The sequence below is a fragment of the Columba livia genome, chromosome 2, assembly GCF_036013475.1.
Source record: "Columba livia isolate bColLiv1 breed racing homer chromosome 2, bColLiv1.pat.W.v2, whole genome shotgun sequence".
NCBI lineage: Eukaryota > Metazoa > Chordata > Aves > Columbiformes > Columbidae > Columba > Columba livia.
The window spans coordinates 113,638,693-113,653,449 of record NC_088603.1 but is presented as its reverse complement, the minus strand read 5'-3'; the positions used below and the strand labels follow the sequence as shown (position 1 = coordinate 113,653,449).

At 35.8% G+C, this 14,757-nt stretch overlaps 1 protein-coding gene across 2 annotated transcripts in view; it reads right to left on the bottom strand.

Moving 5' to 3' along the window:
* TTC39C (tetratricopeptide repeat domain 39C) overlaps nucleotides 1-14,757 on the bottom strand; it is a 38,089-nt gene that overhangs the window by 20,078 nt on the left and 3,254 nt on the right. Inside the window, exons 2-5 of one of the 2 annotated variants that reach the window (XM_065053345.1) lie at nucleotides 7,704-7,752; nucleotides 6,052-6,180; nucleotides 4,947-5,061; nucleotides 939-1,290 (exon numbers count right to left, since the gene is read on the bottom strand). In XM_065053345.1, coding sequence (XP_064909417.1) covers nucleotides 939-1,290; nucleotides 4,947-5,061; nucleotides 6,052-6,180; nucleotides 7,704-7,752 — 645 coding nt within the window. Of the gene's footprint in view, nucleotides 1-938; nucleotides 1,291-4,946; nucleotides 5,062-6,051; nucleotides 6,181-7,703; nucleotides 7,753-14,757 lie in introns of those variants that run through there. The other variant, XM_065053346.1, reaches the window with a different exon arrangement.

The window sequence follows — 14,757 nt, the reverse complement described above, 5'->3', positions numbered from 1 at the left end:
AGCAGACACACTTGAAATCAATGTCAAACAGAAATATATCCAGTGTTCAGAAGGGCAGATGTCTACATGACCCACATGGCTCCTGGAAACAAGAGCAGAGCACAAAGATGTTCAAGACCATGTGAAGGAGGAAAACCACCCCCAAACACCATTTTCCTTCCCCAGAAAGGAGAAAGAACAAATCAACAGGAACATTTAATTTCAAGCTTTCTTAACCAACCAGAAATCAAGTTCTACTCTTCAAGCCCAAAATACTTTAGCTCTGCAGTCAGTGTTTCAAAAGTTACATCTGAAGGTATCTGCAGTAGCTCCGGTAATAAAATAATTAATTTGGAGGTAATGGAACAGTAAAACCATTTATAAGGGCATTTTAAATTAGGTCTGGCTAACCCTTCACCTGATAAAAAGACCTGAATGCAGTATGAAGGCATGGGAAAAATAATACACAAAAAATACTCCTCTAAAACGACTATAAGGGAACATCTCATTTTACTCAGATGCTGAACTTAAAAAAAAACTGGAAGAGATCTTTGGCTAAGAGTAAGGATAAATAGCTACATGACATCAATGACTCATACAAAACAGCATCCTCTCCACAGCAGTGAATATAACTCAGGTAAATCTACTCAGCCTCCAGGGGGGTGCTTTATTTATTCTGCTGACATATAAATCACTAGACATTGGAATAGCAGGTACTGAAGAAAACAGCAAAATACTGACAAAAACCCCAAATACAAGTAAAAAACTAACAGCAGAGAGATCTCATACACTAGTAAGTGATGAATTTACTAAACCATTGCATGTTAAACAACAAACTACAAGTTTATTTTTACCTGCTGTTGTTTCCTTTAAAGCAACATGACTTTTTGGTTTTGACTTTTTTCCACTTACTTTCAGTACTAAGTTATCTACCAAAGCATTTCAATATAGCTACTCACGTAGCTAAAGGGGCCTTCATGTCCTTACTTTCACTTGCATACATCAGTGAAGAAAGCCCCTGTAGGCGGTCTCCAGGAAAACCCAGCAGGTTGATGATTTTGAGCAGGTTTGGGGGCACCATGGATATGCAAAGATGAAAAAGTCCATATCCAAAGCTAACAGCACCTTTCAGTCTGTTTAGCGAATCCTCCGTTACACCTTCTGCAGCAATATGATTATCATTTGCAGCATCAGAAGTCAAGGATTCCTGAGTTTTCTTCTGATATATTTCCTGAAGTGTATTAATGTCCGTATAGCACTTATTGTAAATTTTCCAGGCTTTTCGGAGTATCCACCCACCTTTTATGTATGCTAAAAAAACAAGGAAAAAAAATATTTCAAGGACATATTTCAGAAGTGGAACACAGTAAGTAGTAAGTGCTATTTCACGAATCCTAGGATACTCTATTTGCATTCACTTATTGTATAAAGGTTTTTGTAATAGGTACTGTACTCTCATAGAGGTTTTTCATACCAAGCACTAGAAACTTCAGTTCTTTTCAACTAGAGACTTTAAACCAGCATGTAGCAATACAACTGTCAGACAGAAATGCAGAAAACAACGCTGGATTCTGCTCCACTGTAGAGTGGAGATTAACTGGCTGCCTTGTAAAGAAAAGTAAAATTCAAAGAACAGATGATATTAAGCACAAATAATGTTAAAAGATAACTGATGGGAAAATACTGTTAATACTAATTTTAAAAACCCTTCCTTTTGGATAGATAGCAAGATTTTCAACACCATAATTCCCTCACGCCTTATATGAGCTGTGTGATACACCATCTTAAAATTAAGAAAAAGGTCATAAAAAAAGCATGCTTTTATGTTTTTAAAACATTTTTCAGTTGCCTAAATTTCTCAACTTCAAATACAAGCTGGGTACCTATACTTCCTAGAAATCTGATCTTGAGCATTTTCAGTTGAGAACGAGAGAATTCTCAGTCTCATTATCCTCTTTACAGGAGGATAAAGAAAGGCATGACACCAAAAGAAGTCCAATTTGCCTATTCACACAGCTTTCCTCCTGGTTACAGCATATCCTTGAACAATGATAAGTGGTAAACAGAAAACAGACACAGAATTTATTTGTACATGTTAACTGTAAAAGCAGACACCAAAATTTTGTCTGTGATAGAGCCCTGATAGGTAGGAACTGCAGTGACAAAGCAGTTAACTAAAAATGAGAAAAAATAAAAGCATAGTTATAGCAGCAGTGTTCTAAACAGAGGTCCCCAAATTTGCAGAGATCAGCGTTACAACTGAGGCCACAGTTAGATCATAAAAGGAGGGGTGTGTCAAAGGAAAACACTATTAATACCAAATCACTCTTTATAAACCTTTAGCATCTTCGACAAAATCCTTCCAATTACAAAAAAAAAAAAACCAAAACACAAAACCAAACAAAACCAGAAACATTTATAGAGAAAGTACCACGGCTGACTAGATTAACTCTTCTTGAATTCTTGTTGTATGAAGAGGGAAGGAAGCTGGTTTGGTAATCTTAAGAAATCGCACTGAGAAAGACAGGAAAATTTGTATTCTCAGTTGCGAGAGAAGGGTTCTGTCAATATGAATTTAAAGTATGAAAAACATTTAATCCTCTATTTTGAGTTTCATATTGAAGTGTTATAATAAAAAATGTAAACCCTGCCATGATTCAGCTGCATTACAAGACTAACGCTACTTCAATTTTAAGCAATTAGGTCACTTATTGGCTGCACAGAATATTTTAAGAGTTATGTGGTTCACCACAAAACGGATGCTCGTACAACTACACATATCAATGCAGCAGACAAATAATAACGAGAAACCCACATTTTACTTGTCCTACAGATAGTGTTTCTGCTAACAGCTATCTGCCGTGTTCTGATGCATGCTTCAAGTGGAAAGGAATGTGGGGGGAAAAAAAAAAAACAGGTATTGTTTTAGGTTTTACCTCCATTATTTTGCTGTCACAAACAGTTCATTAACACAGCATAACCCTAATAGATTTGCTATACTAAGATAAAACAACCTAACACATGAAAACGATGAATACCTGACTTTGTAAACATAGAAATTTAATCAAGCCCAATCACTGAGCTGATTTCCCAGCATGACCTTCTGAAAGTAGTCAGACCCATGTCAGCAGTGGTAAATATCAAGAAAAGGTAGTTCAATATTCCTGTGGGAAGCTGACATAAGTTGTTTTGTTGCTAACTTTATGACGAAACTATTTCTAATACATCCATAAGCGTGGAAAGGAAAATCTACAACATTAGGCATATGAGAAAGCAGCTTACATATAATCATATGCTTCTTGTCAAACTGTTCTGTGAAGATAACACAAGAAATTTTTCACCCATTCCCAGATGAAAAATATTTATCTGCCTTCAAAGAAGGCATTTGTTTAAAATTACAGTAATTTCAATAATCTGGCTGCTCCTTCTACGCAGAAACACAATAAAAACAAAAGACGTTTATACATAATCAGAAAGATAATATACTGAAAAAGCTGATATAATGGATCCAACAGTTCACCAACAGCAGTAACTAGCAGTTGCTGAGGTGGCATTTAACTGCTTGCAAGACTTCAGGTATATTTTTACTCAGCAGAGTAACCCAGATATACTGCATGTTCTGCAGAACTCTGCTACCCACTTCATTTCACCAAGCAGCAGACAAGAGCAAGGGAACAGACACCACCCTCAGTTACAGCATCCAACCCACTTATGCAGCTGCAGAAAAAATACTGAAATAAGAAGAAAGCTTCAAGAGGGGACAAACAAAAACAAACACCCCACAAAACAACACAAAAAACCCAACCCCTGTCCCTTGGCCCCCCCAAAAAAACCCAAACAAACCAAAAAACCCCACAAAAACACTACCACAACACAAATGAAAACCTAGAATTGCAGCAAAAATAGTCAGAAAATATTTCTACAGCACTACACACAGCAGGCAGAAATACCCCCCAAATTTCTGCTGGCTAGAACCAAACACATTCTTGATGCCATGGCTTGGAAGAAACCAAGTCTGCACATCACAGAAAGCATTATGTCATTGATTGAAGATCTTAGTGATATTTTAAATAATATGAATAATATTCCCCCAGTTCCTTTCAGCTGATCAGCAGGGTTATCACTGACAATCTGGTCTGACTGCCACCTCTGTCTCCATTGATTTGGTAAGAACCTGGGAATGCACTTACTTTGTATTATGACCTTGACAAAATTTCCTATAAACTCACAGATGAAGATATGTTTTAAGATTATGCAAGAGATCCAGGGATGCAAGAGGACATTAGAAACAGCTCTGCAGCTGAGACAAGTAGGTTTGTATTCAGCACGACAGGATTAACCTCTTTGGCATGCAAGGACACACTCTGGTGACCAGAGAATAAGAGCTGATTCAGCAGTTCCACCTTCAACACGCTTCATTTAGAATTACTTCCGCTGTCAGTTTGTCATCCCTCCGAGTTGTCACGAACATAATGCATATGGAACATTAGGATTTTATTGCTGGCCTGGACTTCAGCTGTTGATAGCCTCTTTTATCTTGCAGGCCACAGATGCTACCCATCTTTGCACCAAAACGCCTCTATGGCAGGGGTGTCAAACCCATTTTCATCAGGGGCCACATCAGCCTCCCGGTCGCCTTCAAAGGGATGAATGTAAGTTTAAGACACCCCTGATTTATGGGAACATGCAAAGGATTCCAACCTAAGGAGAATCAGTTCAATACGACTATTGGTATGAAATAAGCAGAAAGCTGTAATCTGTAGAAATCCAATTCATTTTAGATATTACTACCTACACAAAGATAGAACAGAACCTCTGCAAGCATACCAGTCTTGGAATGTTTCAAATGGAACAGTGCACTTAAAAAACAACTACTTCTAATGATAGTCATCTTGCCACTTTATGATCAAGCTTTATTAAAAAGATATTGTGCAAAAATATATCTAAACATTAAAGCCACAGCACACCTGATAACTCTTGTTTTACAAAGGAGAGCACGGCCAAGTAGACTTGACAGTCTGCTACAATTATTTGTCTTTGTAGACGATCTATCATGGACAGAGTTGATTTTCGTCCATCAACCTGTATGGGATATAGAAACACAGAGCACAGAAAAATGTTAAAAAAGATAATACAGAACACTGGTTTAAACCTAACAAATTAAGAAATCCAAACTTAACTGCAAGTGGTAGTATTGCTACTAAATTAATGCAGCATTTTGAAGTGCCAAACTGTGCTAAAAGCTCTTTGATAGCTCAACAAGCTCCTAATTAATAAACATGGAAACCTTATGTATTTCCTATCAACTATTTTTCTTAAGATTCTGTGAATACTCAGAAGATATTTAAATTTCATATAATGATTACCAAATCATCAAACAAACAACTAAAAATGTTAGATAGGAAGAGTAAAGAAAGGGGTAAATGACAAGTGGCAGGGAAAATACAGTGTGTCTTAAGAGCAGAAAGTTAAGTATGTCAGGTTCAACACTTGATCAAGTAAACTAAATATTGCAGAGAAACGGCTTCTTTTTCTCCTGTAGGTCTGCTATGTCACAATAGGCAGGCCGCTCACTCAGCATTTCCATGCTACTGCTTTAACTAGTTCTCAATCTGCGTGCTTCATTTTTATTCTTCCTTCATTATTAAAAATGAAAAACCTAAAAAAGGAAGGAAAACTCCCTGGTGCTAGGCCTGGCACACAGCACTATGCAGCCTCATTCTCACAACTTCTGAACATTACGAAAGCATGTATGAAGTTAGCCTGAAGTAAGCCACAAGCTTTGTGGAATAATTTCAGTTGATCACTAATTTGAGGTTATGAAAAAGTGTTAAGAAAATAATTACCAATATCAACACAACCTGCTGCTTTAGAAGAGGAACCACCTGAGTATTTTATGATACTTAAGAAATCCAAGTAAAGTATTTGACCTGATTTCTAAATTTATCATTAATCTCAACTGCTCTTCAAGTATCAAAAATCATCTATTCAAAATACAAAGAGGACAGAAAGGAACTTTCCAGAAATATTTATCCAATATACAATTCCATATTTTACAAATAATGTTCTTACATTCTTTTTAATCTTATTCTTGATCGTTTCTATAACTCCAGCTTCTTCACTTTCACAAAGTTTCTCTGTAGCTTTTAAGTCATCACATGCCAGCTGCATTTTCTCTTCTTCAAATGTCATCATAGCATTCTACCAAAAAACAAACAGATCTGAACAATAACACTAACAATATTTTTATTTCTACAAAAGCTATTGGATAGTAAAAGTCTTCATGAGAACCTGATGACAAAACTTACTTTTTAAAAAAATGTATTAAGATACAGATCAGTAAACATACTTCTATACAGAAACACCAAACTAGAGATTTGAGAGTTCTTTACCAAAATTTCAAGAGAAATCAGATCATACTAAGCCCTAAACCTTGTCTTAACAAAGGCTCATATGCAGTCAAACTGAATGTGCTGTCACATTACATTAAGCGGAACAAAAACTCATATAAATTAATTTTCAATTATTGTTATGTGAGGCACAATTTGCATCTGTGCAGATATTGCTTTTATGTAATTGACTCACATAAATAACAGGCTTCCAAAGTCAATAACAAGTAACAGCTACTGCATTTTTCAAAATAATAACCACAATTCCTACATACGTAGGAAGAAAAAAAAACATCTGACTCCAACTACTGCTGAACCAATTTAGAACGAATTTCAGGACAAGTAACTTCTACTCTTGAGGCTTTCTTAAACAACAGTTCTGAATGACACAGGCATGCAAAGTGCTGCTGCTATATTTAGAACAGTAGCTAAGCAGGATATTTTCAAGATCGACTGATGCTGCACTCTGATGTTACACTGGTTCAGCACATCAGTTCAGATAAGCAAGCCTGAGAGATTCTCTCTCTCTCCCCATTCTCCTCTCCATTGACTTAAAAACAAGCATATGCCCCAGGAGGCCTCCTAACCAATGTATTTTTCCTTATTGCACAGTCTACAGACACTAAGGAGAATTCAAATTAATTTCACTTACAACTTATCTATTTCTGGCATATTATAATAAATTCTGTCTTTAAAAATATTACTATCATAGATAGTTTCTGGCGCAATCTAAGATTAAACAGCAAAGTCAGAATAAGGACAGTTTAAAAAACAAGATCTAAACATTTTCTAATACACCAGCTCAGTTTTTGCAGGAGATATTCTTATTTTTAATCCATTAAAAAAGGAAAAGCATTTAACAGACCCAACTTGTCCATTATGACTCTTTAGTCAGTCAGTATTCTGAGCTCTCATATATTCAAAAAGGAAGCAATGTGAATGAATCGAATTAAAAACTTTCACTGGGCAGTATGGATGGAGAAATTTTCAATAGCAAAAGCTATCAGGAAGATTGCATTTACAAGTATTATTTTAATGTACCTCTACTGCTCATTTAAGAGAGGTTTTTATTATGGCTCTTTTAATGGAACACATAAATATTTCATACATTTGAGCAGCTGGATCACAGAGCCTTTACTTTCTATTTAAACCCCATGAGTAAACAAGTTTTATATTACATAATGACTTGTTTTCTAGCTACATTTATTCTAAAACTTCGAAGAAAATAAGTCTCACAAAAAGAAACAAATTAGAATATCCATCACTATGAATACATGCATGCACATACAAACATTAACCACAAGAGCTATTTTCTCTCAGCTCCTGTCTACTCACCAAGAAACTGACAAAACTGGCTCCAAAGCTCATTAACGGGCTATGGTTTCTGCAAAGAAAATAAAATGTGGTTATTTTATTTCCACATATTTCCTAATGTACACATCAATACTGCATTTCTTGATTTTAACTTATACATCCGTAAGTAAATCTTGGGGTTTTTGTATCAAGTTACAAACAAATGTGTCATTCAGATATAAAGCTTTTGGCTTTCAGTTGCCATTGTAATTTTCACAATGACTTAAATATATCTTTAATTTTTTTTTTCAAGCATTAAGGCGTATATATTTTTAAGAGAAACCACTGCCATCAAAACACAGTGCAGGTAAAAAAAATTTAAGAAATGCAGAAAATTTTACAACTCCTCATTTTACTCTTATCTATTATCTATCACTACAGTTTTGACCTAGGAGACAAATGTCAACTGATTCTATTAAGAGGTTCACACTTTTCCCTGTTCCTATGAATTTAAGTAAATTTACCCAGATTTCAAATAAATGCATATTACACATAACATAACTTGTTGGAAATACGAAGTTCTTACAAGGCTTATGATTTTACAGCTGCTTTGTTTCAAGCCCAGAATACATACCTTACTACACTACATGGAACATTTTTAAGATGTTTCACCTATCCTGTTTGCAGGGATATTTGAAAAGGGATATTCGAAAACTGCTAGAATAACTGCTCTGCATTACATGGAGAGGCAGGAATCGGCTCCTTGCTGCAGGCGGCACTTCCAGCGCCAGCTCTCACGTCAGAGGGCAAGTGGCCACCTCATAACCCACTTTTCAGCCCACTAGACATGCGGGACCCACTTGGCTTCCTGTCTTATCAACCCTGCTCCAACAGCACGTAACCTCCACCAGACGTTTCAAAGTCACACCTACAGCACCATCAACATCTGATGGATCTAGAACTGCAGAAAAGTTGAGCACAAGGAATTTTTATGTTTATGCCCTTAAGTACAAAGCTACACTTACGTCATACTTTAAAGGAAGCTCAAAAACAAACGTTTTTGAGCTTTCTTAGATCTACAGAGAAAAAGCAGTTCTGGGGAGGCGAGCAGTTAAGCATCTCCAGATAATGAATCTTTCATACTGAAGGTCATTCAAAACAGAAAATTGTCAGAGAAAGACTATTTATCAGAGGGAATTGGAAGTACTCAACCACAACAGTCTTTGAATATAATCAGAAAAATAAAATTACATTACATAAGAAATTAGGTTTGCACTTCTCAATAAGATCCTTAGAACATACTTCTTGAATATTAAGTTTCCATCCACACTAACAATGTTACTTCGCTACTATGCATGGATCGAAAGAAATTATTTGAAATGGGATGACTAAAATTTGGGCATCTGAACACCTGTAAAAATTTACTTGTAAATCTGAAAAGCGTTACACTCTTAATAAAACTTTGCACAACAGGACCAATATTTTGAGGTGGTTTTTTCCCCCCTCTGAAACCTGGATAAGCAAATCAAATAAGCTTAGCAACATATGCATTTGGCTCTCAGAAGAAAGTAGCATCAAGGCATTTCTTAGGACTTGGCAAGAAAGAAGCAAGTCTTGTCAGCAAAACATAAATATAAATCTAATATTGTGGAACTACAGATTGAACAGTAACAGTGTTGCACTTGACTACTTTTAATTTCCTATGAATTTATAAAAAAGAACCTCTTGTTGTAAAAATAGTTACTGAAGCTTAAAAAAAATTAAATACATCAGCTTTAGAGGTAAACTGGTTCTCTACGGCAGGGGTGTCAAACTCATTTTCACTGGGGCCACATCAGCCTTGCAGTTGCCTTCAAAGGGCCAAATGTAATTTCAGGACTGTATAAATGTAACTGCAACTAAAGTTTGCAGTGAAACCACTAAAACGAAACTGAATATATATGCTGTTTCAGCAGCTCAAAACATATTCTAATTTGGGCATACTATTCATACATTTTTAAAAATGTGGTTTTCTTGTCTCTTCAGGACTTTAAGAACCTGTTCTTAAGTGTGCACATACATATGTGTGAAAGTTTCTACACTTAAATATACATTTTGAAAGCTTTTATATTTCTTTCTGGTAAATTTTAACACAATGTTGAAAAATGAGGCAGCTAGTTACAGCTGAGAACCAACTGTTCTTCCTAGACTACAAAAGCTAGTGAAACACTTACTGCAAGCAATCAAAATTCATCCAAGTATCTTTACGTACATTTGTTCTAGTAGAACTGAGAAGGTTTTTCCCCAAATAAGTATTTATCTTTTCAACTGATCTTTCAGAGCAGCTTCCTGCTTGTACTCTGACACTCACAGCTCACTTCATTTACAATTCATCCCCCATGATCAAAGATGAGATAACAAAAAACTCCAGAGCCGCAACACTCTATTCTGAAATTATCACTAGCTGTAATAGACGAGGTACAATTTTGCAGATCAGTTCTTTTTAATTTTCAGGCATACAATCTATAAAAAGCATTGGCATTGCAGCACATACGGGCTGTAGCACATAAGGACCCTGAAGCAAGAAAACATGATGTATAATATTATACTATGTCTGGGAGATGTTTCTGTTGAAACCCTGGAGTCTGGCAAACAAAATATAAAAACCTGACTGCAGGAGCTCCTCACCCAGAGTTTGGGTCATCAACAAACAAAATAAGGAACGTTTGTACCGCATTCCTGGCTAAGTCACTAAGTAGAGACTACAGTTACAGCTTAATGGAAGATCATTTGCTAAGGTAATTTCAGTGTTTAAAATTCATTTTAAACTACAACCTCATTTAGTGCCAGTCTTCATGAATATTATGTTGACTGATGAATTCTTCAAGAGCTTAGGGTTCTCTTTTCCTCGAGAGCTAAGAACAAAATTGCAATGGGACAGTACTGTCCCAGTAAAAAACAAGGCATAACTGTAGATGACAGTAAGTTTCTGAGAAAAGCACAATTCCATGAAAATAACCCTTGGCTCAAACTCCTTATATGCGATTTTACATCTTTTGACACATTCCAAAAAGATACAAGCAAATGAAGCAGCACTTGAGAAAATACTAACAGCAAACCAATGGCCATATTGATGTTGACAGGACTTAGGGAACTGAATACAAATGAACATTAAGACATCGTACTACCAAGGTTGTACTTTCTACTTCAAAGCAATAATCTCTATTAAGTAAAGAAAAATCTCAAGACTCTTAATTAGATAAAAGATGAAAAATAATTCAGTCTCCACACATAATTTGTAAAATACTGTTTGCACCTCACCTATCAAACTAGGACTCGGAATACATTGCTATAAGGAAGTGTGCTATTAACACCATTTCTACAAGATACCACAGTAAAAGGTTGTACATATTAAAAAAGTTGGTATGTATAACTAAACTTAAGTCCTATGCTTAAGAGCACTGAAGTAGACATTTCTTCCAGGTATATAAACCGGCCTTACAGGAGACATTGCTTCTCCCAATAAACCGTAATTCATCTCATTTCATGGCATATCTAAGATGTTAATTCACTTTCAGAAGAAAGGTGTTTGCCATGCCCATTTTCACACATGATGATAACATTCAGGAGTTCTAAGCCTTAGTTTAATAAGGCTGAGATAATACAGCCCAATTTTACCACAAAAAATAAATCAGAACTCAAGCACATGAAAAGAAAAAGCAATCACTTATCAGTATTTTCTTTTTTTGCTACACCCATTTCCATGATAGCATTTCACTTTCAAACACATCACCTTCTAAAGCTACTACAGCCTAGCTCAGGTTTAAATTTAAGTAATGTAAATAACCGCCAACATTTCCTCCCTACTTTTCTAGGCACTGCTACTTTAGTCATGGTCCACTAATAATGCCAGTCATCATACTGATAGTGATGCTCAAGTTGAAACAAAAAAAATTTTGTTTTCCTCTAAGGTGGAAAAGGAAAGTATAATGAAAAATTAAGAACTCATTTAAGTTCAGAGATAAATACAGAAGCAGCTACAAACAGAAAAATGTATTACCTACATAAAAAGATAAAGAATTTACTGCAAAAACATATAAATCCTTTGGTCATTGTTCCACCACAGATTATTCTAGACTATATTCTAAAAATTACTTGCGAGACTACAAAAGTAAGCCTGATCTTTATACAAGTACGCATCTCATCCAGCATTGGTATATGAAATAGATAAGGCAATGTAAGTGTCATGAAAACATCACACTACTAAGACACACATTAAGAACTGCAAACATCAGATCTAGGTTCAGTTTATATTTCATAATCAGGCCAAATTTGTTTAAATTGTTAAATGAGCTCTTAGCATGCACCTCTATATCCAACAGAAATACACAACCAAAACAGAAAATCAGGAATATAAAAATAATAGCTTTGTGTCCCTGTCCTGTCCAGTTTTTACTTGATTTGTTTTGTCCTTACACAATTTAACAGTGAATTGTCTTGCTTCAACTTCAGGCTGTTAAGTTTAGATGCACAAGAATATCAGGACACTGGGTATTACAAGAAGCATTTCAAATTGCACCTTTACTTTGAAAAGTAATTACAAAACTGAGAGACAAGCTAGTTATAACACATCAATTGATTTGTACTAACTGTCTGATTGCACACTGTTAATCCATAAGAATTATGGACTTTTGCAAAATCTTTTTCCACTGTAGGTTCAAATAAGCTGACCAAAATTACTTTTCAGGGCAAACTACAGCAGGTTAACTGATATCATATAACTTAATATCTACAAGCTTCTGAAGCATATTAAACCAAAAATATATCCACCGCCTCACATTAGCCTGAAATAATTTATTAGAAATAGCAGATCAAAGAATGGGTATACAAACATGAGTAAGAAGTCTTTACCATATCTGTATCTTTCAAAAAGTTAATTTCTCCAGTTTTAAAACAACATCATCTTACTATAACACCTCTTCTGTAATCTCCACCCAATCTGACTTCTGAATTATAAACTCAAATTTTTGTTTAACTTTCTGTCATCTTCCTATGGATTTCTTGCCATTAGATTTTGCTCCATAGGTGAAAGGGATCTCTCAACCTCCCTCTGTCCTTTTTACCACTTCTCTTGGTGACAACACCTGTCTCTGTCATGAGGGCCACAAAACTAAACATCACATTCAGTGTGATCATCTCTATGTACCCAGGTCTGGAAGATTTAAACTGTAAAACAACCAAAATTTTTCTAACCTATCCACATAACTGGAAAACTGATGCTCCTTTTATGTGCATCACTATTACTCTAATGTGCTCTGCCTGGCCTTGATAAATGAAATCTTACCTCACTAAGGTACACATTTAGTACATGTTTAGAATATTGCATCTAAAAATCGCTTCCCTCATGCATAACTCTCTATACATCCATCTAGCAGCTGCTCATCTGCTTATGGCTGCAATAAACAATAGCACACAGGGCTGCTAACAGAGCACTCATGACTTATTCTCACTCTGCCAATCAAGATGCCATCATTCTTCCCCCAGCTGACTCACGTCAGTTTGTACCCTGCTGTCCTTATCTTTAGGGAAGCTATCAAAATATCTACTAAATCACTTAATTTTTGTTCCTACAGTTCCTTTGCTAAGCTCCATAAACAAGAATTTCAACAGTGGTTAGATTGCCCTTATATGGGTCATAATCTACCTGCTGATCAATGCTGGCTTAATGTCACCTTGTCTCAACTTGCATTTGGCTTCAAAGTATTTTAAGCCTCTGTTTTAAATTCGTAATATTAGGTTCAAACACCTACCCACAATGGAATTCCTGGTCCATTACTGAAGTTTGGATGTCTGTTAATACATATCCTGTAACATATCATAACTTTAAAAATTTCAAGTTTTTAAAGTCAGCATACTAAGCTGTTCTTTCACTTCACCAACTTACAACTCTTCTCCACGTTCTGTTTTAGCCTAGCAGGTTGTACAGCATGTTTTCTTACACTGAATCCACTCCTTAAATCTTAACACATTTTGTCTTAGAATCACATTTCCTCTACATCACATTTCTTCTACATTATCTTCATTTTCTTGTTTGGAGATGATTTTATTATATACATTTTACTTATCCATCTTGCACGATTTCCCTTTTCACTGAGATGCAAGTTGAAAACTTTATCAAGCCTTCTCAGAAGTAAAAGTCATTCATGCAGAGAGTCAAACATTTCCCCGGTAAGAGAGAGAAGACTGCTGGATTTCTTATAAGATAATATTCCTGATCTTCGGCTTTATGTCGAGAGTCAGTATTCAGCTAAAAAAGCTCCTGATTTTATTTGACACTGCCTTCTGTCCTCTTAGCTGGAGGAAGTTTTGAAATAATTTTTGACTTGCAAATGCTCTTAAAAAGTGAATAATGGGGGGGAAATAAAAGGTCATCTTCTTCTTCCCTAATACATTTAGGAATCCAAGACAGAAGGAGAAAAGGAACACCACGATTACCGTTTTCTTGCTAGTGTCAGGGTGGTTCACCAAAACAATACAATCCCACAAGCTGATTGTGGGCTTTGTCTCCAATGTGACCGTCCTTGGTTCACCTCCACATCTCTTGTTGGTTTCACAGGTACTCAAAGTACGAGTTAGCACTGTGGGGACCTGACACAGCTACAAGCAATAAAGATAGTGGTGATGTCTGTGTCGGATTTATGAAAATATTATATCCATTGGTATTTGATTCATGTTCAGAAGGCTGTCACCACTAGCAGGGGGGAAGATCTGGACTTCTTAAAAAAAAAATAAACACATGAGAAAGCATGTGCAGATGTTGATGCAACTTGCATATGAGCTTACAAACCCTGATATCTTCCCTCAAGCATAATTTAAGACAAAACAAGTCACAAAACACACCTGACAAATCACTGTTTTACAGTGATAGTCAATGCAGTTCCAACTACATGTTATATCTGACATACAACAGATACATTCATTTGACTTACCAGGTTCTAAACAGATATATACAACTCTAAACACCAAAAGACAAAATATTATTCTCCCATGCCCAACACAGGAATGATGGTTCTACAGCCAATGACTTTAAAGTATCACCACTCTTCAAAGCCAAGAC